The sequence below is a fragment of the Lepidochelys olivacea genome (genome assembly GCF_965140295.1).
Source record: "Lepidochelys olivacea isolate rLepOli2 genome assembly, chromosome: 22".
Taxonomy (NCBI): domain Eukaryota; kingdom Metazoa; phylum Chordata; order Testudines; family Cheloniidae; genus Lepidochelys; species Lepidochelys olivacea.
The window spans coordinates 4291450-4317694 of record NC_140432.1 but is presented as its reverse complement, the minus strand read 5'-3'; the positions used below and the strand labels follow the sequence as shown (position 1 = coordinate 4317694).

Here is a 26245-nt window from a genome sequence, read left to right as displayed (position 1 = left end):
ACCCCCCCCTTCAGGTAGTTGAAAGCTGCTATCAAATCCCACCCCCTCACTCTTCTCTTCTGCAGACAAATAACCCCAGTTATCTCAGCCTCGCCTCGTAAGTCATGTGCCCCAGCCCCCTAATCATTTTTGTTGACTTCCACTGGACTCTCTCCAATTTGTCCACATCACTTCTGTAGTGGGGGGACCAAAACTGGATGCAAATACTCCTCACCAGTGCCAAATAGAGGGGAATAATCACTTCCCTCAATCTGCTGGCAGTGCTCCAACTAATACAGCTCAATATGCCATTGGCCTTCATGGCAAGAAGGGCACACTACTGACTCATATCCAGCTTCTCATCCACTGTAATCCCGAGGTCCTTTTCTGTAGAATTGCTGCTTAGCCAGTCGGTCTCCAGCCTGTAGCGGTGTATGGGATTCTTCCATCCTAAGTGTCCTTGTTGAACCTAATCAGATTTCTTTTGGCCCAATCCTCTAAGTTGTCTGGGTCCCTCTGTATCCTATCCCTACCCTCCAGCGTGACTACCTCTCCCTCCAGTTTAGTGTCATCTGCGAACTTGCTGAGGGTGCAATTAATCCCAACATCCAGATCATTAATAAAGATGTTGAACAAAACCAGCACAAGGACCGACCCCTGGGGCACTCCGCTTGATTCCAGCTGCCAACTAGACATCGAGCTGTTGATCACTACCCATTGAGCCCGACAATCTAGCCAGCTTTCTATCCACCTTATAGTCCATTCATCCAATCCATACTTTAATTTTCTGGCAAGAATACTGTGGGAGACTGTATCAAAAGATGCCCTCTTCCCAAGTGCTTGGGTCTCTTTCTGTATACGTAGGGAGTGGGTGCTTCTGTAGCATGTCCCCCTGCCCTTTAACTTGCCCTGGTGGAACGAGTATTCCACCTGTGTCACACCGTGTGTTTAGTAAGCGTGTCATCCGGTGGTCCCATCTTTTTCCCTCAGGCTCTGTGCTAAATGCATTCAATCTACAGATTCAGAGCAGGCTCTTCTAACTGCCAGCCCTGCAAATTCCACCTGGCATCCGGGAGTCAAAGTGGGTACTGATTGCTTTGTGCGTTAGCTGCAGTAAAAGTTCCATAGGCTGAGTTCTGCACTCAGAGACTCCTGGGCAACCTTCTGGAGCGTGTGTAGGTGTGATGCTGGAACTCCACAAAAAATTGTGTTGATGCACAAGAAGGAATAGATTCCCCCCCTCCCTCCCCCAATTGCTCTGTTGGCTCTGTGGAGCAATAGGAAGTAAAAAGCAGTAAATACTTTTATTTTGTCACTCAAATCAGATTTGATTCTGATGCACACACGGAGCAGATATCTGAGGATAGAGGATGCCATTTTACATTAGGCCTTTCTATGAACTGCATCCACACCTGGGAAAACATGCCTGGAGGTCAGGGCAAAGCTCAGGCTTGAGGTGCCAAAGTTCCTTTAGTACAGACAGTCTGATTCCATTCCATTGGCTCCCCAGATTCCCTGTGTTAAGGAGACTCTCTGTTTCTTATCTGGTGAGTATTGGGAGATGCTTGGGTACTCTGATCAAAGCCAGACCCTCACATCCTCAGCCGTGAAGACAGATGCAATTAATTCATTTGGTTTCTCCAAAATGGGCTTATCGTCCTTGAGTGCTCTTTTAGGATTTTGATCGTCCAGTGGCTCCACTGGTTGTTAGCAGGCTTCCTGCTTCTGATGTACTTAATTTTGTTTGCTGTTACTTTTTGAGTCTTTGGCAAGCTGTTCTTCAAATTCTTTTTTGGCCTTCCTAATTATATTTTTACACTTTGTTGATCAGAGTTTATGCTCCTTTCTATTTTCCTCACTAGGATTTAACTTCCACTTTTTAAAGGATGCCTTTTTGCCTCTCATGTGTGCGGCTGGTTTTTATGGTGGTTTTTTTTTTTTTTTTTAAACTTCACTGTTTAGCCATGGTGGCACTTTTTTGGTTCTCTTACTATGTTTTTTAATTTGGGGGTATACATTTAGGTTGAGCCTCTATTATGGTGTCTTTCAAAAGTTTCCATGCAGCTTGCAGGAATTTCACTTTTGGCGCTGTACCTTTTTAATTTCTGTTTTTAACTGACCTCCTCATGTTAGTGTTTTGTGTTGATTCTCAAATCTGCCTCTCTGCTGCTGAGCTCTCTCCCTCCATCCAGTCCAGTATCTCACAGCTTGTTCACACTTGTAGCGCTGTAGCACTTAGTGAAAACACTACCTATACCAGGGCTGGGCAAACTTTTTGGGCCAAGGGCCACATCTGGGTGGGGAAATTGTATGCAGGACCAGGGCAAGGGGTTGAGGTGCAGGAAGGCGTGCAAGGTGTGGGAGGGGGTGTGGTGTGCAGGAACGGGCTCAGGGCAAGGGATTGGGGCAGAGGAGGGGTGCAGGGTATATGAGGGGGCTTAGGGAAGGGGGCTGGGGTGCAGAGTGCAGGAGGGGGCTCAGGGCAGGGGCGCAGGAGGTGTGCAGACTGCAGGAGGGAGCTCAGGGTAGGGGGGTGGGGTGCAGGGGGAGTGCGGCAGGGGGCTCAGGGCAGGGGGTTGGGGTGCATGGGGGTTGGGGTGCAGGCAGGGGGCTCAGGGCAGGGAGTTGGGGTATGAGGTGCAGGCAGGGGGCTTAGGGCAGGGAGTTGGGGGTTCCGGGTGCAGGCTCTGGCCCGGCGCAGCTTACCTAAAGCGGCTCTGGGGTGGCAGCGGCACGCACCGGGGCCAGGGCAGGCTCCCTGCCTGCCTGCCCTGGCCCCACGCCACTCCGGGAAGGGGCCCTCACCACGTCCCTGCGTGGCCCCTGGGGAAGGGGGGGGCACAGGGCTCCGCGTGCTGCCCTTGCCGTGCCTCCAGGGACCGCCCCGAAGCTCCCATTGGCCACGGTTCCCTGTTCCCGGCCAATGGGAGCTTCAGGGGGCGGTGCCTAGAGGGGCCCCAGGGACATGGTGCCAGCCGCTTCTGAGAGCGGCGTGGGGCTGCGGCACCAAGGGGGGCAATCCCACGGGCCGGATCCAAAGCCCGGATGGGCGGATCAGGCCCGCGGGCTGTAGTTTGCCCACCCCTGACCTACGCTAATGGAAGAGCTTCTCCTGTCAGCAGCTCCCCAAGAAGCTCTCCTGTCGATACAGAGCTGTCTGCACCGGGGCTAGGTCAGTAGAATGACGTTGTTCTACTGAGTACGTAGGCCAAGCCTCAGCTGGCCTTCCTGATGCCTCTTTGGGTGCTCAGTCATCACCTTGAGGCTCCATCTCCTCTTGCTCCTTTCTCAGCACTGTGGGCAAACTACTGTCCTCCCAGCGGTGCAGGCCAGTAAGCTGGGTGTCAGCTGTGATGAGTCCTTCTCTCTAGACCTGCACTTTCAAACTGCTTCTGAGTCTTGCCACTTCTTTATACGACATCTCTGAAATCCAGCCTTTCCTCTCTGCCCACATAGCCAGATGCCTGTCGAGGCCTCAGCGTGTCCCACGGTGGCTGCTGCACTCCTGCTCCCCTCAGGTCTGTACGCACTGTTGGTGCTGAAATCACCACCTTGGCTTGTTGCTTGGACCCTGTCAGCCCCCTCTGCTGCCGCCCATTTCCCCGTACAAGCTTCTTGCCTTCACCTTTCTTAAGGCCCCATCGCTTGACCCCACCCTTGTAACTTATAACGTCAAGGATCCCTACCTTCCTTCTGCCAGTGTTCCCAGGCTTCATTGCCCACCAGTCAGCTTCTCTCTTACCCACCTCTGGGCTGTTTCCCATTGTCCTGTGTGGTTGGAAGGGTGGGGGGAGTCTCCCAGATAAAATCCAAGCAGCCTTTATCACAACCTTCTCAGGTTGCTCCAGACTCACCCTTGCCCTGATGGTGATCAAAGCTAGGCAGGTGACAAGCTGCGACTACTCCTCTCCCCTGTCTTTCTGCACTCCCTTCCTTCCCTGAAATACTACCCGTCTGACCAGATGCCTTGTTCACCAGGTTCTTTTGCTTGCTCACATCCTCAATTCTGCCCCCTCCCGTCCTCTTCTCTTGCTGTGCCTTTATGTTGTGAGCCTTCAGGGCAGAGATTGTCTGTCTGTATTTGGACAGCACCCAGCACAACGGGGCCCCGATCCTGATGGCCTTTGGGTGCTACTGAAACATAGATATTTATTTAGAGGCAAAAACCAAAGACAAACAAACAAAACCTGTTCAAAGCTATTTAGGTTACTACATCGAGCACTCAAAAGTTAGGAAACACCTGATTTACAGTTGTCCACATAACCTTAATTTCATTCTCTTGTGCATCCATCCTCACTCAAAAAGGCAGGATCCCGTGGAAGAAAAAATAGCATGTAATCATGGAACTGAAGACTGTAGCATAGTGGATATGCACAAGGGTGCGAAACTAAGGTTGCTTGGGCAACAGTAAATCTTGCATTTCCTAATTTTTGAAGTGCTTTACTCTGTAACCTAAAAGTTCTTTAAATGCACTTTTTTATGTAACTTTGTGTGTGCATGTGTGGTTTTTTGTTTTTTTGTTTTAAAGTTGGAGAGGAAAAAAATAAAAGCAAATTTATATAGATACAACTAGAACAGTCTCTCTTGATGCCTCATGAGTGGGCTTTGAACCTTGGGCCTTCTGCAGTCCAGACTTCTATCACCTGAATTACTGGACTAGCTATATTAGCTGGCAGCAGGAGAAGGCTGTTTTGTCTCGGAGGTGTGGACTGCTGGCTCTGGGGTGGTGTAGGAGGATGGGGTACTCCTCTCTCCCCACCCCTGTAAGTTGGGGGAGCACCGGCTATATGTGGTGTCCCCAAGGGAGGGAGAAATGGGTCACTGGGACCATATGCTGAATCTAGGCAGCTCTGCTCTCTTTTCCCTGCCCTCCACATGCATGTTCCCCACCCCCACATCACCAACTGTTAATTTTACAGCTGCTCTTGCAGCTCCAGGCCCTCTCAGCACAATGTCTGCTGTCACCGTGGCATTGTGAGTTGGGTGTTGTCATCCGTTATCTAGGAAGGCTGCCAACACTTCCCTGAGGACTGCGGGAAGGGGAATGGAGACTGAATGATTTATAACTCAGGAAATGCTGAACTGAAATTTAAGGAAGAAAGAAAAAGGCATTTGTGTCATGGAAGGAATTTCCATTGCTAAATATCAAAGGCTTTCTGCAAACAGGTGTGAGAACGTCGCAAACAGAGTCAGAAAAATACCTTAGAATGGGACCGTTTAGGGAATTTAAATATAGAGATTGCTGGAACTAACTCGCTCCACCTAGCATCATAGGTGGGTGGATCAACTAGAAGCCCATCTTTGTCTCTTTCACCTGTGTAACTTATGTGATGCAATCCCACCAGTATCCTGCCTCTGCAGCCCCAGGGGTGTGATGAAAGAAGTGGTGCACCAGTCAGCTGAGGGTTTCTGGCAATGGGGTGGAAGCTAGTTTCACACCCACTTAAGGTGGAGCCAGTCCCTGTTCAGGCCACACTCCCCTGGACCTCTACATATGGGATGTGGAGTTCTTTCACCTTGCAGCTTGTGGGTCAGGGTTGTGGATGGGATCCTGCCCAGGTGTCCATAGAGTCTCCTTGCTCCTTGGTGGTGGAGAAAGGGGTCAGGCTTGTCCCCAGCTCTTCCATGGCAGAGCAGTGACTAGCGCAGGCTATGACTGCTATCCCTGACCCTAGTGCTAATGATGTGACTCCTGCAGCAGGGTCCCAGGAGCCAAAGAGGGCATTTCCTCTTCCTTTAAATGCCTTGTCTCTCTCTTAGGTATCGGGGGCTAACGCTTGTGCTGACGTTCCTGTTCTATACCAGTTTCCATCTCTCTCGCAAACCCATTAGCATTGTGAAGGTAAGTGCTGTACCTGGAGTGTAACTCGTAGAGTGGCCCAGTGCTCATGAGATGAGATTTCTGCTTCTGTAATTAGTCCTATTCTGGCCAGCTCCCCAACCCTCTGTTAATGCACGAATCTGATGGTTTTGCAGAGCCTTCCCCTGCCAGTACATGCATCCTGCCAATGGTCCCGGCGCACTAGTGTCTCTTCCTAGTGCACTTTACTAAGAGATGTTTGGGCAAGGGTCAGGGAGAAGAGTTCTCCAGACTTTCTCTTTGGGCGGCTTTTCAGCTCCTCAGTCACCCTGGCAAGGCTTTTCCCTTGAGGAGGATCTGTGTCATGAAGGTTCGAACCTTCACGCAGAGGTGTTAAATACTATTCCTGGTGCCTGAAACGTGGCCAAGCAGCATCAGGGAGACTTCAGTCAAGACATCCTAGGCACCAAGGGTGCTTAAAAGGCACTAGCTGGTGGGGGCGGGGTAGCCCGAGGGCATGGAGAAGCAGAGAGCACATGGGCCGGGGGTCTGGGAGGTGCTGGGTTGGGGACAGGCTGTGGGGTGAGTGTGTGCAGGAGGGAAACGAGAAGCAGGAGCTGCCTCTTGTTCTTGCCTGAAGATGATGCCTTTTGAAGGAGACCTGCGCTCTTCAGCATTTTCTTTCCTTGTTCGGTACACAGAGTGAGCTGCACAGCAACTGCTCTTCTCTCCGCAATGACACCAATAGCACCGTGTGGTGTGACTGGGCTCCCTTTGGTAAGAGCTTCCTGACTGAGTGCTGTGTGCCTCCTGCCCAGCTCCTCTGGATGGCTGCGCTCCGAGATGCAAAGAGCTCAGGAGTGCGCAGCTCCCTTCCCTCGCATGCCACGGGGCAGCCAGGAGAGCTTCACCTCTGAGCTCAGCATCCAGAGCTAGCCACAGGTCACTTGGCCCAAGGTTTCCAGGAAGGTGTTTGGGTGGGAGGCTCTAATGGCTGGGCAGAACTTACAGTGACTGCTCAGACTGCCTGGCTGGGACCCCTCATTATCTCCCCCTAGCCCATCCATGTCCCTCTGCCACACTCCCCATGCTGCTGTTGCAACCCTGGCTTTGTAGGAGTGCTGCTTGGGTAGACCTTGGGGCCAGCAATTTCCAGTGCCTCTGCATTGCCTGTTGGGGCCCCAGCCCCTTCTCCAAGAGCAAGCCATGACTGAGCCTGCGTGCCTCTGCCCCACACTGTGACCCCAGGAAGTCCGATCAATATTAAGAATTGGCAGTGCTCTGGCAAATAGACTTGTAACATGGTTAATGACCTTACTCAGGAGCCTTAATGTGTTTACACAGCGCACTTATGAGTCTCATTAGCGCGTTAGCTGAGGGTCGGTTCCCAGAGTACCTGGGTTTGGCAGTTGCTAATCGGAGCCAATTGGAGGCCATTAACCAGCTGAGCAGTGCCCAGTGTGCTTTTTGCCTCATGTCCCAGGTACAAAGGGCAGATGCCTAGTGGAAAACAGGCATGTAACAGAAGCCACCAGAGCTGGTCTCATAGTGGGGTGTCCTGGCATTCAGAGAAGGTGTCATTTCTGAAAGCAGTGGGGTTCCTCGATCTTTTCAGGCAGGTGCCCCTTGCTCAAAGTAATGTTTTTGAAACTCTCTTACATTTACTGTAAAAGAGAGTAAAAAGCATCGCCATGTGTACAGCACCAAGCCAACGGGATGGAGTGGTCGGTGCATGCTGCGAGGTTGACAGAGAACACTTCCCCGTGAAGGGTCAGGATGTGTGGGAGTGAGAGCCTCTGTGCTTTAGATTGTAAGAACATAGTCAATGTCTCATTCCTTTCATGTCGCACTGGTTGAGAATCACTGGCCTGGAGGAATGAACTCAGGAGGCAAAGTCCCGACTTTGAATCCCAGCTCCGCTGCATTGTCCCATCCCCTCTTTGTACCTTCAGCCCCCTTTGGTAGATGGGGATAATAATACTTCGTTTTTGGGGGGGTGGGGTGAAGAGCAGTGAGTTAATGTTTAAATACACAAGGTTCCGCTCCACTCTTAAAAATCTGATCCCTGAAGCAGTGAGTGAGGCACTCAGCAATTCAGCTCTGAGGGTCTCTGGGAGCACAAAGCAGGAACCTGCATTGGGGTGGGAGTGGGAGAGAGCAGGATCCCCTGTGGATGTGAATGAGATGCAGGGCTTCTCTAAAATATAGGCTTAAACCCAGAAAATATAGCTAGCAGCAAGCCCACCTTCCAGGTCTTGAAGCATCCCCGCAGTGCTGGGGTGGGGAGAGTGGGCAGAGACTGCAGTTGGGAGTCCTGCTATTCCAGCCTGTTGCTCTTTAACACGCTGGCTTCTGCCTGCATTGTCACCTGTTTTCTAGATCAGGCTAACTACAAAGAGCTCTTTGGTGCCCTGGACAATGCCTTCTTGGTTGCCTATGCCATTGGAATGTTTATCAGGTATGGACTTCTGAGCACCACCAGCATGTGGGGAGGAGACGGTTACATCTCAGATCCTCCCCCAGATGCCTCATTGCTTCCTGTTGGGGTCACCTCCATTCCACATGCCCCATGAGAGCTTTCCGACTGTATAGCTGCCAACGGGTGTACTGGCTCTTGCATCGGGGTGGTATTTTTGCCTGGCTCAATGACTGTGGTGTTGTGGACGAAAGCTGGGCCAGACATTCTGATGCTGGCTCCCTACATTCCCCTGGGAGCCTCAAAAGCACAGGACATGTAGCATAGCCAAAGGCTGCTACCTTGCACCCCAGAAGTGGCTGCATGTCAGTGGTGCATGAGGCTGTTGTAAGCCGTTCTGGGATGTGCTGGGTGAATGGTGCTGTATGATGCCAATGACTGGCCGTTAAGAAATGGAACATCCCTTGGGGAGCTAGACCCTGTCAGAAAGCTGCAGCATCAGTGCTCTTCGGTCATGTCTCATGTCAAGCAAGAGGAAGGGAAGACGAACTTTGAACTGGCCTCCCAGCACTGAGACTAAATTGATTTCCCTTGCCTGCTTCAGTCCAGTGATTCCAAGCTCCCCAGCTGACTGGTCTATATAGACATCTCCCTTTCCCTTAGGCTCTGGTTATTGCTTGGAATGGGTGTAGGTGTGGAATGGGTGTGGCCCTAGCTTGGAATTCCAGCCACTTTGTTCTGTTCCTAGAATGCAGACTCTCCCCTCCATTGGAGCTTGCTGTTGGGTTATGATGATGATTTTGAGTGGCGTTTACCTTCCCCTGCCCCGGAAAATAACCCTGTGGGGTTAAGAAATGACTTACGCTCCAGCTTGGTAAAGCATCCATCACGGGTGCTACAGGCTGTGGGCACTTTAGCAGGTTTCTTATCAGTTTGCTGTTTGTGACGGCAGTTGCAGGGGTTTCTATCTGAAATGTGTCCAGCCTGTTTGAGAGGTCAGGTTGGTTTCTGTGTTGATCTGACCTGAGTGGGATGGCGGGGTGGTCTCCGGTTTGGGTGCAGCTGGGAGGAGACCATGTACTAGGTCTGTCCTGGGGACGCTGCATTGGGTTGGTGACTTATGGCAGCTGGCCTCAGCCAAGATGGCACATAAATGGTAACATGGCCCAATGCCTGTGAGATATGACTTCAGCAATCCACACCGAGACAACCAGAGCCATTGAGAGGGGAGGGGGACTCAAAGAGCAGAATATTAGGAAGGTGCCATGGTGAGGAGATAGAAGGCCCCATCTAAGGCTCATTCTGCTCACGGGTGAGAGGATCAGGATGGCATTTTTGGTTTGGTTCTGAGTTTTGTTCCTGCTTGGGAGGAAAGTAGCTCTGTGTCCCTGGAGTTCAGACATCCCCTTCAGCCCTGCTGCATGCAGAGATGGGCCTCGCATTTCACAGAGCTGGGAAGGCTGTAGCCTTCCATAAGCATGTCCCAGCCCCTGGTTCCCAGAGGTAAGGCACCAGCCCTTGTATAAAGTATTGCTGAGCTGGCAGAATGTATGTGGGTGGCTGTTAATGCTCTTTCCCCTCCTTCTCCTCCTCTGTGCAGCGGCATCTTTGGTGAGCGCCTTCCACTGCGCTATTACCTGTCGGGAGGGATGGTGCTGAGTGGAGTGTTCACTTCCTTGTTCGGCTTGGCCTACTTCTGGAAAATCCATGTTCTCTGGTACTACGTCATCATCCAGGTAAGGAGTCCCTGGCCTTCATCTACCGTCTGTTCTGAAATGCTTCGCTGACCACAACATTGGGTGCCATCTATTGGCTGGATTTTCACTCTCTGGAAATCCCTTGTGCAGAGCAGGGAATTCAGTACCTCTGAAGAGGCAATCAGCAAGCCAAGAGTTTCTTTGGAACTCCTCTCTGCAGGTACGTGCTGCTTCTCAGCCACTTGGAATCTTTAAACCATATCAGACTTCCCGCTAAAAGCGATGCGCTAACTCAGCCACAAGTGACGGGGCTCAGTGCAGGAATTACTGGAGGGAAGCTCTGGCCTGCATTGTGTAAGAGGGCAGAATAGTTTATCATAATGGCCTTAAATCTGTGCATTGGCAAAGCTGTAATTAAATGTCCTGGTTTAATGGGAGCAGCCTAATGTGTGATCATTACAAAAGGCTGAGTTTCCCGAGGGGAATCCTCAGCATCCTTTGAGTGTGAGTTTCTCAGTAACTTCAGGAGTTTCTCTTTGTCCTGCCTGATGGTTTCTTTTCAGTACTTACTTCTGCAGCCTTTGATGTGATCATAGAACCATAGAACTGGTAGGAACCTTGAGGTCATCTAGTCCAGTCTCCTGCTCTCATGGCAGGACTAAATATGATCTAGACCATTCCTGACAGGTGTTTGTCTAACCTGCTCTTAAACCAGCTTGGGGTTCAGTTCCTCTGACCAGCCCAGAGAGCCAGGAATGCAAAGCAAAACCACAAACCTGTACTGTCCCCGTCCCCCGCACCACCCCAGTATGAAAGAACAAGCAAGGTAGCAGATACACTTGGCATAGCCAGGCATCTGCCTAAGCATGCAGAAACTTTCCATGGTGTCCTGAGTCAGTGTGAAGTCTGCAGTGGATTCTCCAGGAGCTCTCTCTAATGTGGTTGTTCCAAAGTGCTAGCAAGAACAGGGCACTTCCTAGGACATTTTAAGAAATGGGAGGCTTGAAATGCTCCCAAACTTACAACAGCCAGGCTGGAGCTGAAGGACCAGTATGGAAAAACTAGCAAGTGACTAGAACTGGCAGACTGTGTTCCTCGAGGGAGACCCAGGCTACAGAGCAGTGCCAAGGCTGCTTCTCCTTCAGGATTGGAGAGACGTTCATCTCCTCCACTCTGATTTCATCCAGAGTAGGCTGCACAGATATTCTCTGCAAGCTGATAGGTCCTGGAGAAAAAACAGTTGTTCCTGTTCTTGAGATTCCCTCCTCAAACCCTCTTGCTGTGAACCACTGGAAGAAACCAAAAGCTAAATAACTCCATTCAGAGGAATGTTGCTATCTCAGGCACTTCATCTGGGGTTCAGCTGGTGCACACCCCAGACCTCTCTGTGCCCCTCAGGTAGGAACAGGAAACGGAGGGGCCCTATTAACAGAAAACAACCTGTAAAGGTTCCCTAGATGTGCCACATTACAGGAGAGTAGGGAAATGTCCCTGATCCACTGGCTCTGTCCATTGCCAGTGGAGAGCAAGTAGCAGGAAATATGGATATTTCTGAACACTGATGTCCCAGATGCAGCACTGCAAATCTCTGCTTCACCAGACAGCCTGTACCAGAGGCAACTGGCACCCGTGCTGATGAAATGTAACCTACTGGCAACAGCCGTGTTTCCTGAACGTGTAATTGCAGGTTCCTGTTCCAGTTCCCTGCTCCAGTTTCTCTGATAAGAAATATGCCGTCAGACCTGCCACTTTGATGTGGGGTGCAGCAAAACTTGACTCCCAAATATATCCCAGCTGCAGACGGAGGCACCATTCCTCACAATGGAGAAACCTTGACTTCCAGGGCTGCGGTGAAGCTGCTCAGATTTCAGCAAAGCTGCTGCTACTAGCAGAGTTTCTGTTCTCCCAAGCAATGCCAGGGAAGCATTTCACAATGAGCTGGCTATTGGTGGGGCCCTGGGTGGGGCCCTGGCTATTACTACCTATTAAAGGATGAATTCCCAACCAGCAGCGCACACCTTAATTGCAGCTTTGGCATCCAGAGGGCAGCTGCCTTGGTTAAAGGCCTTGTTTGTGTACTGCTCACATTTTGTGTTTTGACATGCCAGTGCTTCCTAAGTGGATGTTTTAGGCTGTCTCATGAGTTGGGATCTTGTGCTTCAAACACAGGCCTCCTTCTAAGTGCAGAGATACTTCTCCTCCCCCCCCGCCCACCTCCTACTCCCAGCGCTTTCATACACCTATTTTCATGTCTCAGGGTGGTTCTGGCTTTATTTACAGGAGTGACTGGGATGCTGAGCATGACTTGATGAACCGTCTACACTTTAACAAGTTTAGCCTCCCAGCCTCCCTGTGAAGTGGGTCAGGTTTATTAATCCCAGTTTACAAATGGAAAACGAAGTCACGGAGAGAAGTGACTTGTCCAAGGTTACACAGCGAGCTAGTGGCAGACTGAGAATCTGCTCAGTAATCTCGTGCCTTAGATCCAAGGCTCTCCTCATTCCCTAGGTGGTGGGGGCAGTCGGAAAACGCTGTGGTATTGAAATAAGGCAAAATAATTTGAAAGTTCAGCTCCTGGAATGACATTCAGACAGAAATATCACTGAACCCCCGAGGAAAGCATTGCTTGGCACTGCAAGGATTCCCAGCCTCCAGGTGGGGTACATCAGTAGCTTACGTTCCTGATGCATATAAAATGGCCCAGCAGGGAAAACATACCAGCTACTCACTGAAAAGGGTGGGTGCTTTCAGCATCCCAGACATACTGGAGCAGTCAGCCCTGGGCACAAGGGAGGCGATATTGGGCTGAGTATGGAGCCAGGGATTAAGAGTTCTAATCCCAGCTCTCTCATTGACTCACTGCATGACCTTGGGCAAGTGACAAGCTCCCTGCTTCTGCACACCTCCAGCCAACTGCATGGGGTGAGGGGTTCTGAGGATTAAGGCACAATTTTCAAAAGCAGGAACCTAAAGTTAATCTGCCCAGTCTGTATTTAGGTTCTGGAATAAATGTCCTGACTCGTCAGAAGTGCCGAATTACTAGGGGGCTGTTGGGTGCTCAGCATGTTTGAAAATCAGCCATTTTGTTTAGGAGTCAAAAATACGTACTTGGGACTGAACTTTAGGCGTCTGGTTTTGGCCTGTCCGATTTGGCATCAGGGACTGGTGTTTTCCAAAGAGCACGGCAGTGTTTCCCTTTAGTGAAGGAAACGGCCTCTTCCACTACGAGCAGAGGTCTGTGGAGACCACGAGAGCTAGTGGATGCTGTGTCCCTCTGCAGTGAATGCCTGCAGCTCCATCCAGATGGAGGCCTACTTCCTATGGTAGCTCCATGAATGTCCTTGTAGCGCTTCTGAAACCTGCCCTGCATAGTTCCCTTTACTGATTGGGGTGAAAGTGTACCTGCACTACTCATTGGCCTTCCCTACGACTGCATGGAGAGGGTGGGACTGGCATGCTTTTAACTTGGGCACCAGCCCTTCAGAACGACTGCATACTTGACTCCCTGAGCAGCCAGGGTTTTGGAGAAAATGGACTAGTGGGCCATGGAAAATGCACTGCCTTTCCCCAGGAGGCGCAAGTTACTTGGGCAGTATGGCACCAGTAACCCCATAGGATGTAGGCACTGCTTTGGATGGTAGACTGTCTACTAGACAGCATCTGCACTGATGAGTCTCACCTCTGGCTCTAGAATGACTTCCTTTCCCCCTTGCAGGGAGAGGGATTTCTTTCTTTCCTATATTTCGCCAGAATTGCCTGGTACTGAGGTATGATTTCAAACTGCTCAGTTTGCCACCATGCTCCTGTACTGAGTTAGCTCTGCATTTACCTCGGTAACCAGTGGCAACCCTGAAATCCAGAAGAAATGGTCAGGTAGGGATGTCTTGAGATGCCTCAGACAGAGCTTCTCCTTTGGGGTGGGGAGGCTGGCTGGAGTGAATGGCCTGAGCATGGTCAGGGTGTAAGGCACTGATTCGGGTGGTGGATATGTGTGATGGGCTAATGAGAACACCTCTGTCCTAGTGGAGGACGAAACTTTCCAGGGGCGGGGGTAGGAGATAGCACAGTCTGACATTGTGACTCTGTTGCATGGCTTCTTGACACACCTGCTGTCTCCCCACTAGATCTGCAACGGTTTGGTGCAGACGACTGGTTGGCCATCCGTGGTGACGTGCGTTGGGAACTGGTTCGGAAAGGGGAAGTGAGTCTGTTTCTTAATCTCTCAGGCTTTTTGTTGTGGCTTCTCTCAAGTGTTTGTTGCTTAATCCCATCCCCTGAGGAAGTGCCTGATTCATACCCTGGCAGTGGCAGGAAACAACACCCGGCACAGAAACCTCTGGACTAACATTGGTCGTGGTGGCACTGTCAAGGCCTGGCCTGAAACTCACACCAGGTCCTACAATACAGCTTTTTTGCGTGGCAGGGGAGACCCTAAAATGCTGAGGCTTCCCAGCGAGGATTGTAGCACCATTAAAGAGGCAGCTACCCTGAGCCATTTGCCAAAGTAAGCTCTGTGCACATTGCATGTCATCCCCTTCTGTGCATACAGAGCAGGAGCCTATCCTTAAACACTTTATCATTTGCGTGGGAGCCAGTTCTGAGGTATCCCTCCTTGTTTTTAAAACTCCATGGACTCAAAGCAGCCCAGCTCTCATCTGCTCGTCGGCCTCTTTTATGTTGCTTCACAGTCACACCATTGTTCATGCTTCTCATTTGCTGATACTGCCACCTGTAGCTGCCTTCGTGGATCTTTGCCTCTCTCTGATTTTACAGCTGAAAGACCTTAGCTGTGACTGTCTCTTCTGGCTTGCTCATGCCCCCTAGTTTTGGCTTTTCCTTGATTGCTACTTTGTTAACTGTATCTCTGTTGCTAAGCTCTGATGTGTTTGGGCCCTCGCGGTATATAGGAACGGTGCTACCCAGAGTGAAATTCCTGGTTACGAACTACTGGCCCATTATCGTCCGTTTCAAGCAATAGTGGGGGCTGCACACAATCACATCACTAATGCATGCCCTTACCTTGGAAAAACGTGAGCAAGGCTCAGTTCCCAAATTTGTGGGCCCTTCCTCCTAGAGAGGAGGATATACAGCACCAGCTTTCTCAGGTCCCCTCTTGGGTTAGGTTGGCCCAGTCTTTGGTGCAGGGTACTTCTTACTGGACCCTGCCATGTTCACACCCACTGGCCAAATCCCCTCTGCTTCCCCCCTCCCCCCAATTGGCATGGCTGATTGGAACAGGAGAGAGTGTGCCCTGGTTCCTGCTCACACATTTGTCCCCATCAGCTGAGCTGAGAACCCCTTTCTTAGCTGCTGGGGTATAGGGCCTGGGCGTGGAAGAAATGGCGGGACATGGAAGGCTTGCAGGGAAGAGTCTCATATCCACTAGAGTCTATCCCAATAAATGGTCATAACTGGCAAGCACTGCAGAAATGCTGTACTAATGGTTTCCCTCTTGTCCTTCATCAGGAGAGGTCTGATCATGGGCATCTGGAATTCCCATACCTCTGTAGGGAACATCCTGGGGTCCCTGATCGCTGGAGTGTGGGTTTCGTCAGCCTGGGGCCTGTCTTTCATCGTGCCTGGGATCATCATTGCAGTCATGGGAATCATCTGCTTCTTGTTCCTTGTTGAATGTGAGTGTGAGCTGGGCCTAGATGCTTCGTCATAACCTCCTGCAGACATGCTGCGGCATTCTGCTGGCATGGGGGAGGGAAAGGTGGATACAGCTCGTGGCAGAGAGGTTAGCTTCCCAGTAGCCTCTTCAGGGAGGACAGTACCTGGTGCAGCTTTGCTGACACCATGCCAGCCCTCCGTAGTGACGAGGAGAGAACTGGCTGTATTCAATATTTAGGGCTGGCATCTGAAGCCTTTCAGCTCTAGGACACTGGGATAGCTGGTGAATGACCCTGAAACCTCCCTTCAGTATTGGCTTGACCTCTGGCAGGGTGCCATCCCCTTTGTGCTGGTGTCTGAGAACCCTCCAGCAAACCAGTTCCCTGGCAGGAGCATTGGTGGAAATGGCAGATGGAACCAGTTGGTGCTGGAGAATATCCATGGGCTGTGGATTCAGGCTGTCGGAGTACTCTCCCCAGGAACTGGGTTTTACGAATGATGCTAGTCTCGTCGGTGTTTGTGAGATCGGTGTCAATCAGAGCTAGCTGGCAGAGCTCTAACTGTGAAGAGCAGAGTCTTGACGGACCAAAAACTGATTATTCTACAATATCTCGTTAAGCTGATGAATTCTGAGCGAGGATAACCTGGGCACAGGTTATCTACGGAAAGAGCCAACACCTGTTACTGAGCTAAAGACCCGGGTTCCAAAGTCCTTATCTGATGGCTGTACAGTGGCCTGTGTGGAACCAGTATGTGGTGTCAGAGCAGTTCTCATGGACTCAGTGTTGTGTCTTGACTTTAGAGCTTGAAAGGCTTATCTCCCTTTGGGAGTCCCTGTGGGACTGTCCTCTGTAGTACAGTGCTGCATGGCCATGTGGAGGCTCTCTGGGGAAACACTAGAAAATGATAGACCAATAACAAGAATGAAAACCTTGGAAAGGAGTTTGGCTCTCCAGGGAACATGAGGTCCTAGAGGAGCCATGCCCGAGGGCAGTGACTGAAAAATCTCTTATCCCTCAAGCCCTGGCAGCCTCTCTCCGTGGTGGCACACGCTGGTGAGGTGCTGAACGTCTTTCTGACTGGCACGCAGAGCAGTAAATCGGCAGCATGGGAGCTAGCCATAGGGAAAGCCGCACAAAGCAGGGGCCCACTTCCAACCTTAGTATTTCACTGCTGCTGTGTGGGGCTTCTGCAGCCATGTGAAGCCAGGAAGCTGTCTGCTGTAGGGTTGAACTCTTACAGTGGAAGGAGTGCAAAGGAGCATCTTGACATCCAGAGAAGTGAAGCAGGGACAGCAGTGGGGAGAGTTCCTGGGAGCTCATACACCCCCTTGCAGCCACAAAGATCTCTGCTGGAGGCATGGTACCTTACAGTGGGGACAGCTTTCAAAGCTCTTTGGGGAACATGGGGTCACCTAAGGGAAAAGCCTCCTAGTCAGATTCCATGAGAATCCTCACGCCATGCGCTGCTGTGATGTGATGTGTGGGGACCCCAAAGCTGAAGGGAACGTTGGGCCAGACCCTGACTTACCAAGGGATTGAGGCACCTAAAGATGCAAAGAGGTGCCTAGTGGGATGTACAAAAGAGTCCAAGTTAGGCACCTGACTCCCCCATTAGGCACCTGTTGAACTCCTTGTCAGGGGATGTTGTGAGGGCCAAAAGTATCACTGGGTTCAAAGAAGAATTAACTAAGTTCATGGAGGATGGGCAGGGAGGCAACCACATGCTCAGGGTGTCCCTAGCCTGTGACTGCCAGAAGCTGGGACTGTACGACGGGATGGGTCACTCAATAAATTGCCCTGTTCTGTTCAGTCCCTCTGAAGCGCCTGGCATTGGCCACTGTTGGAAGACAGGATACTGGGCTAGATGGACCATTGGTCTGACGCAGTCTGGCCGTTCTTATGTTATTAGGTACCTCTCTGCATCTTTAGGTGCCTAGTTACCTTTGTCAATCTGACCCTTTGTGTCTCTTGCCCCACGGGGCTCAGACAGCTCACAGAGCACCTTTAACTTCAGACTCAGAGCACTTTGTATGGAAACAGAAAATGGCTATTGCCATCTAGTGGCAAGTGATGATACAACTGCTTCCCTATCTTGGCCTCTCTATTGCTCTGCATGGTTGAGCTGAAATGCGTCCGCTAAGCTTTTACCGCCAGCACTAGAAAGGGAGTGAATTTAGTGCTCTGGTCTCAGAGCTCTCCTAGAGGTATGTAGATCTGCTGCCTGCCAGGCATGTTCCCCATAAAAGCCAAGGCCCTCTCCCACTCATCTCTGCAGCTGGAAAATAGAGGGGAAATGAGCCCTTTGGGAACACTTGGGGTCTTCCAGTTCACTTCACTTCAGCAAATATAGTCACTGGTCTCTAAAGTCACCTTTACTGCGAGCTGCTGCCAAGCCTCAGTTTTGCCATCACTGCTAAATCTTGGACCTGCTTTTCAGATTGCTGTAACTGGGGCCTCTTATTCTTCAGGTCTTGTAGCATGAAATGCTGGGGCACACTGCGCAAGGGTTTGCACTCTCCTTTTCCTAGTTGTAGGGCTCCTGAGTTAGTGCACAGGAAAGCTCTTGTCCCGTGGGGCGGGCTGCACACATGCTACAGACTAGAGACTGCTGGATTAGCTTCCCACACTGGCTGTTATGCATGTGCTGAGGTAACGGGAGGATGCAAGGGGGTTGTTGTGTGTGGCAGTCACATGGAATCTCTCTCTCTTTCAGATCCTGAAGACGTTGACTGCAACCCACCTCTACACCATGTAAGTTAACTTCCTTTCCAAGCTCTCTGAGCAATCCGGGGCTAGGCAGGATTTCCTCTTCCCCTCTCAGCAAGGGCAGTACCATTTCCAGGGAACACGGTTCCAAACCCCAGCTTCCCATTTCCCTGGTGTGGGGCTAGCAAGGGAGATTGCAGCAATTCACTCTGCTGTAGTACAGCAAAAGCTCCGATGTGCAGCCATAGCCATGGGAATGGCACAAGTTAACCAGAGATGCAGGATCTCTCAGTGAGGGTGCTCCTGATGCTTTGGCTGTTGAGCTCTGGCTCATGTGCTGTTGTGTAGTTCACTGGCTGGAATCTATAAATAACCTGTGTAACAACATATTTCCCCAGGAACCCTGTGTGGAGAGGTACTGTAATGTTCTTGGCATGTCCCCTGTTCAGCTGCCTTGACGGAGGCACATTGATCCCATGGCACAGGTGGTGCTCTGAGCTTTCCTGCTTTCATTAGCCGTGCGGCCTTCCTCGCTCAGAGCACTTTTCAGGGCTAGAGACACATCAGTTAGCGAGGGTGCCAAGCTGATGTGCGTGAGTGGACTGACCAGGCAGCTCTTCGGCAGAACCTAAGAAGGGCTGCTGACAGCTGCTTGACTTTTTTTTTTTTTCTTGTTTCTTAATGAAGTTTTTTCTAAAATTAAACTTCAGGGAAAGCTTTTTAAACCCACCTTCTCCCTCCCCCCCCAGCCTCATGCAGCCTTGATAGAAACTGAACCTTTCAGTTTTCCCCCTTATCTCTTCCTCCTCCCTCCACCCCCCAGAACAAACAGAAAAGCTGGGGTGGGGGGAGGGAGGGAGAGTTTATATTATTCGCAAGTTTTCCTCTTGAAACTCGGACAGAGCCTGATGTGTGTCCAGTTCTCGGGCAGTGGGATTAGCAGCACCGGCCACAGGCAGGTGTAACTGTCAATGTGCAAGCTCATTCCTGAGCTGAATACCCCCACATTTCCAGTGATGGACTCCAGTGCACCTTGGTACATGCTTCAGCCATGGCCTGCCACACTCCTGCTCTATTACGGCTGGTCTACCCAGAGAAATGTACTGGTATAATGACACTGCTGTATTCAGTATAACTTCCTGTGTGGACATTCTTATTCCACTATGGCACTAGAATTTACCAGCAGAACTATATTGGTATAACATCCCATGTAGACAAGCCCCTAGTCCTGTCAGTCTCTCAAACCCAGAGCCAGGTGAAGGCAGCTTGGAGTCCTTGGCACAGCCTCAGCCTGGCATTGGGACCTCACCCTGATTGGAGCAGTGTTGGCAGGGGCTGCCCATGTGAGTTGGTTGGAGTCACCCTCCTTTCTGGGAAAACTGAAAATCACTGCTCTGTCTTCTGGGAACCTGGGGCTGCCCGAGCAGTGAGGACTCTGCCTCCACTCCCCTGAGCAGAGAACTTTGGGGGATGGGCTCTGCTGACATCACCCCATGAGAACTGATGATGGGGTGGCAGCAGTGAGGGCCCCTGTTCTGGTGGTGATGGCAGGGCCCCTCCCCCCAGCCCAGCTGTGGCTTTCACTGTTAACAAATCCATTGAAATGAATGGCATAGCTCATTTGTCAGCTATTGTTTCAGGCTGTCTGCAAACGCAGGCATGTGTGACTGCCTTGGTTCACCTTGGAAACGTGACCTGAGTGTTTGCAGCCATAAGGGCTAGAAGCAGTTTTTGTTGTGCGTTTGTGTTTTCGTTTCTTTTTAAACGAGAGCTGAGATTTTTGACCCCAGGAGTGAGAGCCCTACACGTGGGCCTATAATGCCTGGCCCTGAAACAGCAGGCTTGTTTCGCAGCTGTGTGACTGTGCAATACTTCATCCCGTTATACTGACGGGTCTGAGAATAAGCTGTACCTGCAACCAAAGGGTGGGCTGGGCTTGACAGGTGTGCCAGGCCAGGGTATGGGCACACTCTGCTCCAGCTATGCCTGAGTGTAAACTGCTGGGCTAATCTGGTTTCAGATGGAATCGGAGGAGAGAGACCCTGAAGCGACGCTCTCCACGGATGATGGGAGCTGTATCCGAGAGAATACTATCGATTCTTCAGTGTGTCCCAGAGAACAAGCTGAGCAGCCAGAAGCCATCAGCTTCTTAGGAGCCCTCAGGATACCTGTGAGTAGAAGAACCAGGCTGCTTGTGGGTCCAGAGTATTCTGAACAGGGGGCTAATGTCCTGTGGGATTTGGGATGCCACTTACTATACGCCAGCACAGGCTGAGGTGAAGTCCAAGCTGACCTGTAGCTGAACATGAGAATGGCCCTATTAGGTCAGACCAAGATCCATCTAACCCAGTACCCTGACTTCCCACAGTGGCAAGTGTCAGCAGGAATGAACAGAACAGGGCAATTTTATCTAGTGATCCATGCCAGGTCATTCAGTCCCAGCTTTTAGCAGTCTGAGGTTTAGGACACAGAGAGCATGGTTAATAGCCATTGATGGACCTGTCCTCTATGAACCTACCTACTTCTTGTTTGAACCCCATTATAGTTTTGGCCTTCACAGTGTCCCCTGGCAACGTGTTCCATAGGGTGGCTGTGCGTTGTGTGAAGAAGTATTTCCTTTTGTTTGTTTTAAACTTGTTGCCTATTCATTTCATTGGGTGACCCCTGGTTCTTGTGTTTATGTGAAGGGGTAAATAACACTTCCCTATTCAGCTTCTCCGCACCTGTCAAGATTTTATAGGCCTATTCAGCTTCTCCGCACCTGTCAAGATTTTATAGGCCTCTTACCTATCCCCCTTAGTCGTCTCTTTTCCAAGCTGAACAGTCCCAGTCTTATTAATCTCTCTCCATATGGAAGCTCCAGTCATTTTTGTTGCCCTGCTCTCTGTACCTTTTCCAATTCTAATATATTATTTTTGAGATGGAGTGACCAGAACTGCACACAATATTCAAGGTATGGGTATGCTGTAGATTTATATAGTGGCATTATGATATTTTCTGTTTTATTATCTATCCCTGTCCTAATGGTTCCTAACATGAGCTTTTTTGACTGCTGCTGCACATTGAGCAGATGTTTTCAGAGAACTATCCACGACTCCACGATCTCTTTCTTGAATGGTAACAGCTAATTTAGACCCCATCATTTTGTATGGATAGTTGGGATTATGTTTTCCATTGTGTTTTACTCTGCATTTATCGACACAGAATTTCATCTGCCATTTTCTTGCCTAGTCACCCAGTTTTGTGAGATCCCTTTGTAGATCTTCCCAATCTGCTTTGGGCTTAACTATCTTGAGTAATTTTGTATCATCTGCAAATTTTGCCACCTCGCTCTTTACCCCTTTTCCCAGATCATTTATGAATATCTTGAACAGCACTGGTCCCAGTACAGATCCTTATGGGGGCCTGCTATTGCCTCTCTCCATTGTGAAAACTAACCGTTTATTCCTACCCGTTCTTTCCTGTCTTTCTAACAGTTTCTGATCCATGACAGGGACTTTCCTTTTTATTCCATGACCGTTTACTTTGCTAATGAGCCTTTGGAGAGGGACCTTGTCGAAGACTTTCTGAAAGTCCAAGTACACTATATCCACTGGATCACTCTTGTCCATGTGTGTGTTTGACCCCCCTCAACGAATTCTAATAGATTGGTGAGGCATGAATTCCCTTTACAAAAGCTGTGTTGACTCTTTCCCAACAAACTGTGTTCCTCTGTGTGTCTGATAATTCTGTTCTTTAGTGTAGTTTAAATCAATTTGCCTGGTTCTGAAGTTAGGCTTACTGGCTTGTAATTGCCAGGATCGCCTCTGGAGCCTTTTTAAAATATTGATGTCACATTAGCTATCCTCTAGTTATCTGGTACAGAGGCTGATTTAAGTGATGGGTTACATATCACAGTTAGTAGTTCTGCAGTTTCACATTTGAGTTCCTCTAGAACTCTAGGGTGAATCCCATCTGGTCCTGGTGACTTATTACTGTTTAATTTATCAATTTGTTCCAAAACCACCTCCCCTGACCCTTCAGTCAGAGACAGCTCCTCAGATTTGTCACCTTAAAGGAATGGCTCAGGTCTGGGAATCTCCCTCATTATCTGCGGTGAAGACCAATGCAAAAAATTAATTTAGCTTCTCCGCAACAGACATCCTGTATTAAGGCCTTTAGCACCTCGATCGTCCACTGATTGTTTGGCAGGCTTCCTGCTTCTAATGTTGTTGTTGTTGTTTTTTGTTTTTGTTTTATTTTATTGTATTTATTTATTTATTTTTGTGTTTGGTAGTTTTTGTGTCTTTTGCTAGTTGTTGTTGTTCAGATTATTTTGTGACCCTCCTACTTATACGTTTATACTTGACTTGCCTTGCTGGCAAGTCTACACAGCAAAATTTAGTCAACCTAAGGTACATAATTGTACAGCCACCCAAGTGACTAAATTGCTTGGCGGTATGCACTCTCGCCAGGAGTGCCTGCACCGATTTAACTGTTAGTGTGGGACGTTGTGGGATAGTTTCTGAAAGGCCTCACCAGTCAATGTAAACAACATAGTGTCTATGTTGGCACTGCGTCAACCTAACTACGTTGACCTCAGCACTATGCCTCTCACCAAGGTGGAGTTATTAAATCGGTGTAGTGGGCAAGTTACATTGGTGGGAGCTACATTTGAGTGAAGATGCTTTTGGAATTAAATCCATGTAAGCTGCCTCACATAGAACTCTGTAGTGTAGACCAGGCCTGAGTTTATGCTCCTTTCTATTTTCCTGAGTAGGATTTGACCTCCAATTTTTAAAGGGTGTCTTTTTGCCTCCAACCACCTCTTTTTCCTTTTTTTTAATTTGGGGTATGCATTTAATTTGTGCCTCTATTATGGTGATTTTAAAAGTTTCCATGCAGCTTGCAGATTTTTCTCCTTTGTCACTTTTCCTTTTAATTTCTGTTTAACTAGCTTCCTCATTTTTTTGTAGTTCCCCTTTATGAAGCTAAGTGCTTCAATAAGTGGGTTTATTTGGTATTTCTCCCCCCCGTCCCCCCGGATGTTAACTTGAATTACATTATGGTTGCTGTTACTGAGTGGTTCAGCTATATTCCCATCTTGAACCATCCTGCACTTCATTTAGGACTAAATCAAGAATTGCCCTCCCCTTGTGGGTTCCAGGATTAGCTGCTCCAAGAAGCAGTCATGTAAGGTCTCTAGAAATTTTATCTGCATCTCATCCTGAAGTAACATGTACCCAGTCGATATAAGGATAGTTGAAATCCCCCATTATTACTGAGTTTTCTATTTTTGTAGCCTCTTTAATCTCCCAGAGCATTTCACAGTAAGTGTCACTATCTTGGTTAGGTGGTGGTTAATAGTGTATTCCTTCTGCTATACTCTTATTATTCAAGATTCTGTGGTATAGTTTGATTCATTTAATGTTTTTACTATATTTGACTCGGTGCTTTTTTTCATGTATAGTGCCACTTCCCCACCAGCAAGACTTACTCTGCCATTCCTGTATATTTTGTACCATGGTATTACTGCGTTCCATTGACTATCATCATACCTATTATATCAATATCCTCATTTAATACCAGGCACTCAAGTTCACCCATCTTATTATTTAGACTTCTAGCATTTGTATATAAGCACTTATAAAATGTGTCCGTATTTAGTTGTCTGCCTTCATGTGATGCATTGAATGGTCCTCCTTTTTCATGGAGGACAGGTCCATCAGTGGCCATCAATGGACCAAACTCCCTAGTCCAGGGGGTGTCTTCCAACCCTTATATTCCATGATTCTGTGATTAACCATGCTGTGGATATCCTAAATCTCTGACTGCTAAAAGCTGGGACTGAATGACAGGGGTGGATCACTAGATAAAATTGCCCTGTTCTGTTCATCACAAACCCAGCTATCAATATTTCTAATGATGAAATCCCCCAGTACTATTACCTGGCTCTTCCAAGTAATCCGGGTCCCTTCCCCTGGAAGAGTATCCTCCGTACGAAAGGATACCATGACATCATCTGAAAGGATTGAAGGGATGCTTACTAGCAAAAGGCAAGGACTAGCTTTGTCTTTCAGCTAATGACAAGAACAGACACAGGCAAAACACTGGCCTGTCAGACTCTGTGTGACAAGACGGGAGCCCCTGCCTCCTAGAGGGGGAGGAGTTAACCTTGGGGACCCAGTGACTGACCAGATTACAGAACCGGATGTGCAGCACCCTCTGCACAATGGGTCTGAGTCTCTGGTCCTTAAGAGCAGCCCTGACTGTCCAGGGCCCCAATAGGAGGGGCTAGCCCCAAGGGTGTGCACCACTCTCTCCCATCCCCTCAAACCAGGGTTTTCCCAGCTGCCTTGTGTGCCCCCCAACTGCCCAGAGGGGCCTTGGTGCCTTCCCCCACCCCTCTGTGTTCCATATGGCCTCTGTTACTGCAGTAACTGAGCACCTCACAATCTCCTTGTACCCCCTCAGCCCCCATGAGGCAGGGTAGTGCCACTGTCCCCATTGTACAGAGTGGGAAGGAAGGCATGGAGACACCACTAGGGTTGCCAGCTTTAGTTGGATATATTCCTGGAGGTTTCATCACATGACATAATCTTTAATTAATGATTGATCTCTGATCCCTGGAGACTGGAGGGTTGGCAACCCTAGACACAGCAGCAGAGATACAAAATCAACTATTGTGCTTTAAAAAAGAAAAGTATTTAAATTCAGTACATTTATATTTTTAAAAATAAACCCATTGAAAATAAAATTTTGAAATTGAGAGCCTATACTAGGGCCTAAAAATTGTACAATCTGTTAAAATTTCCATTTAAATAAAATTCAAGCAGGCCATGTTCATTGCTGAACTTTGAAAGGAAGTCAAAGCACTGAGCTGGGGGAAGTCACTGGCGAAGCACCTAGAAGCAGAGTTTGTTGAAGTACTAAACCAGCTTTTGACGGCAGTAGCCTCTTCTTCACATGCAGAGAGAATACTTTACTTCCTTCACTTCAGTTTATTCAACAAGTTCAGTTCCATGACTTTCTCCTCCAAAACTGAGAAACCAATTTGGGAGTTGAAAAAGCAGGAAAGCTTGTTTTCCTCCTCCAGTCTATGAATAAAAATGAGGTGTGAGTCCTACGTATCGAAAATTCAGAAGGACAATGCTCAGCTGCTCTTCCTGGTGTTTATTTTAAGATGTGAGCTTTAGAAATGTGATTAGTGTGCAGTGGGTGTGCCTTGTGTGTCAGAGAAATCCAAATGGTGAGCCATTTCCCTGAGACCGTGTAACTCCTTGTCTGGTTGTGCTTCGGATAACATTCCCTCCATGTCTGCAGTGTTCTTCTTTCCCTATCTGCCGTATGCTTCCCGAACACCTGGAACTCTGCAAATAGTGTGATGAAGCTGTTTGATTGACCAAGGTGATCATTAGCACCGCTGATGCACCCAACGTATGGGATTGGGATGAAAGCAAACGGAAGGAAAGAAGAGGATGGAAGGGGGAGGATGGAGGTCCCCTCTGTGTCTTGGGGTTTTATGACACTGACCTTTCTCCCCTCTATCTCCTCCCCAGGGTGTGGTGGAGTTCTCCTTATGCCTGCTGTTTGCAAAGCTGGTCAGTTACACTTTCCTCTATTGGCTGCCTCTCTACATTGTGAATGTTGGTGAGTCACAGGAAGCTACTAATATCCATTTAACTACTTCACCGTGTGTGCTCTGGATGGAGGGTTCTCATTCTCCAGACTCCAGGCAGGAGTGCACAGGCTTCCCGCAGAGGAATCTTGCTCATTTGCTCTTAGTGTTCTAGTGAAAGAAAGTGTTCTCTGCTTCCTAGTAAGTCTTCAGTCTCCTGGGAAAACCTGGCTGTGGTTCAGGAGTGTGTGGGGACCTCAGCTGACGGACATGGATGTGCACCACAATGGCAGCTCAGCTCTTGTGGCCAGCTGTTCTCAGTGATGCCCATCGTGGTGCTGGGCAGGTCCATGGGGTTTCGATGCAAATGTTGCTCCAAATTAAGCAAGTGACAGTGCGTCCTGTGCCTGCAGTCTAGGGTGCAAGTGCCTTACA

General features: G+C 49.3%; 1 protein-coding gene across 1 annotated transcript in view; it reads left to right on the top strand.

Annotated features, from left to right (window-relative positions):
• SLC37A2 (solute carrier family 37 member 2) overlaps positions 1–26245 on the top strand; it is a gene marked incomplete at its 5' end in the record, with an annotated part of 59006 nt that overhangs the window by 18107 nt on the left and 14654 nt on the right. The window contains 9 exon segments of the mRNA XM_084611923.1: positions 5740–5821; positions 6481–6556; positions 8159–8237; positions 9796–9931; positions 14017–14093; positions 15359–15525; positions 18221–18258; positions 20234–20383; positions 25752–25842. Coding sequence (XP_084468049.1) covers positions 5740–5821; positions 6481–6556; positions 8159–8237; positions 9796–9931; positions 14017–14093; positions 15359–15525; positions 18221–18258; positions 20234–20383; positions 25752–25842 — 896 coding nt within the window.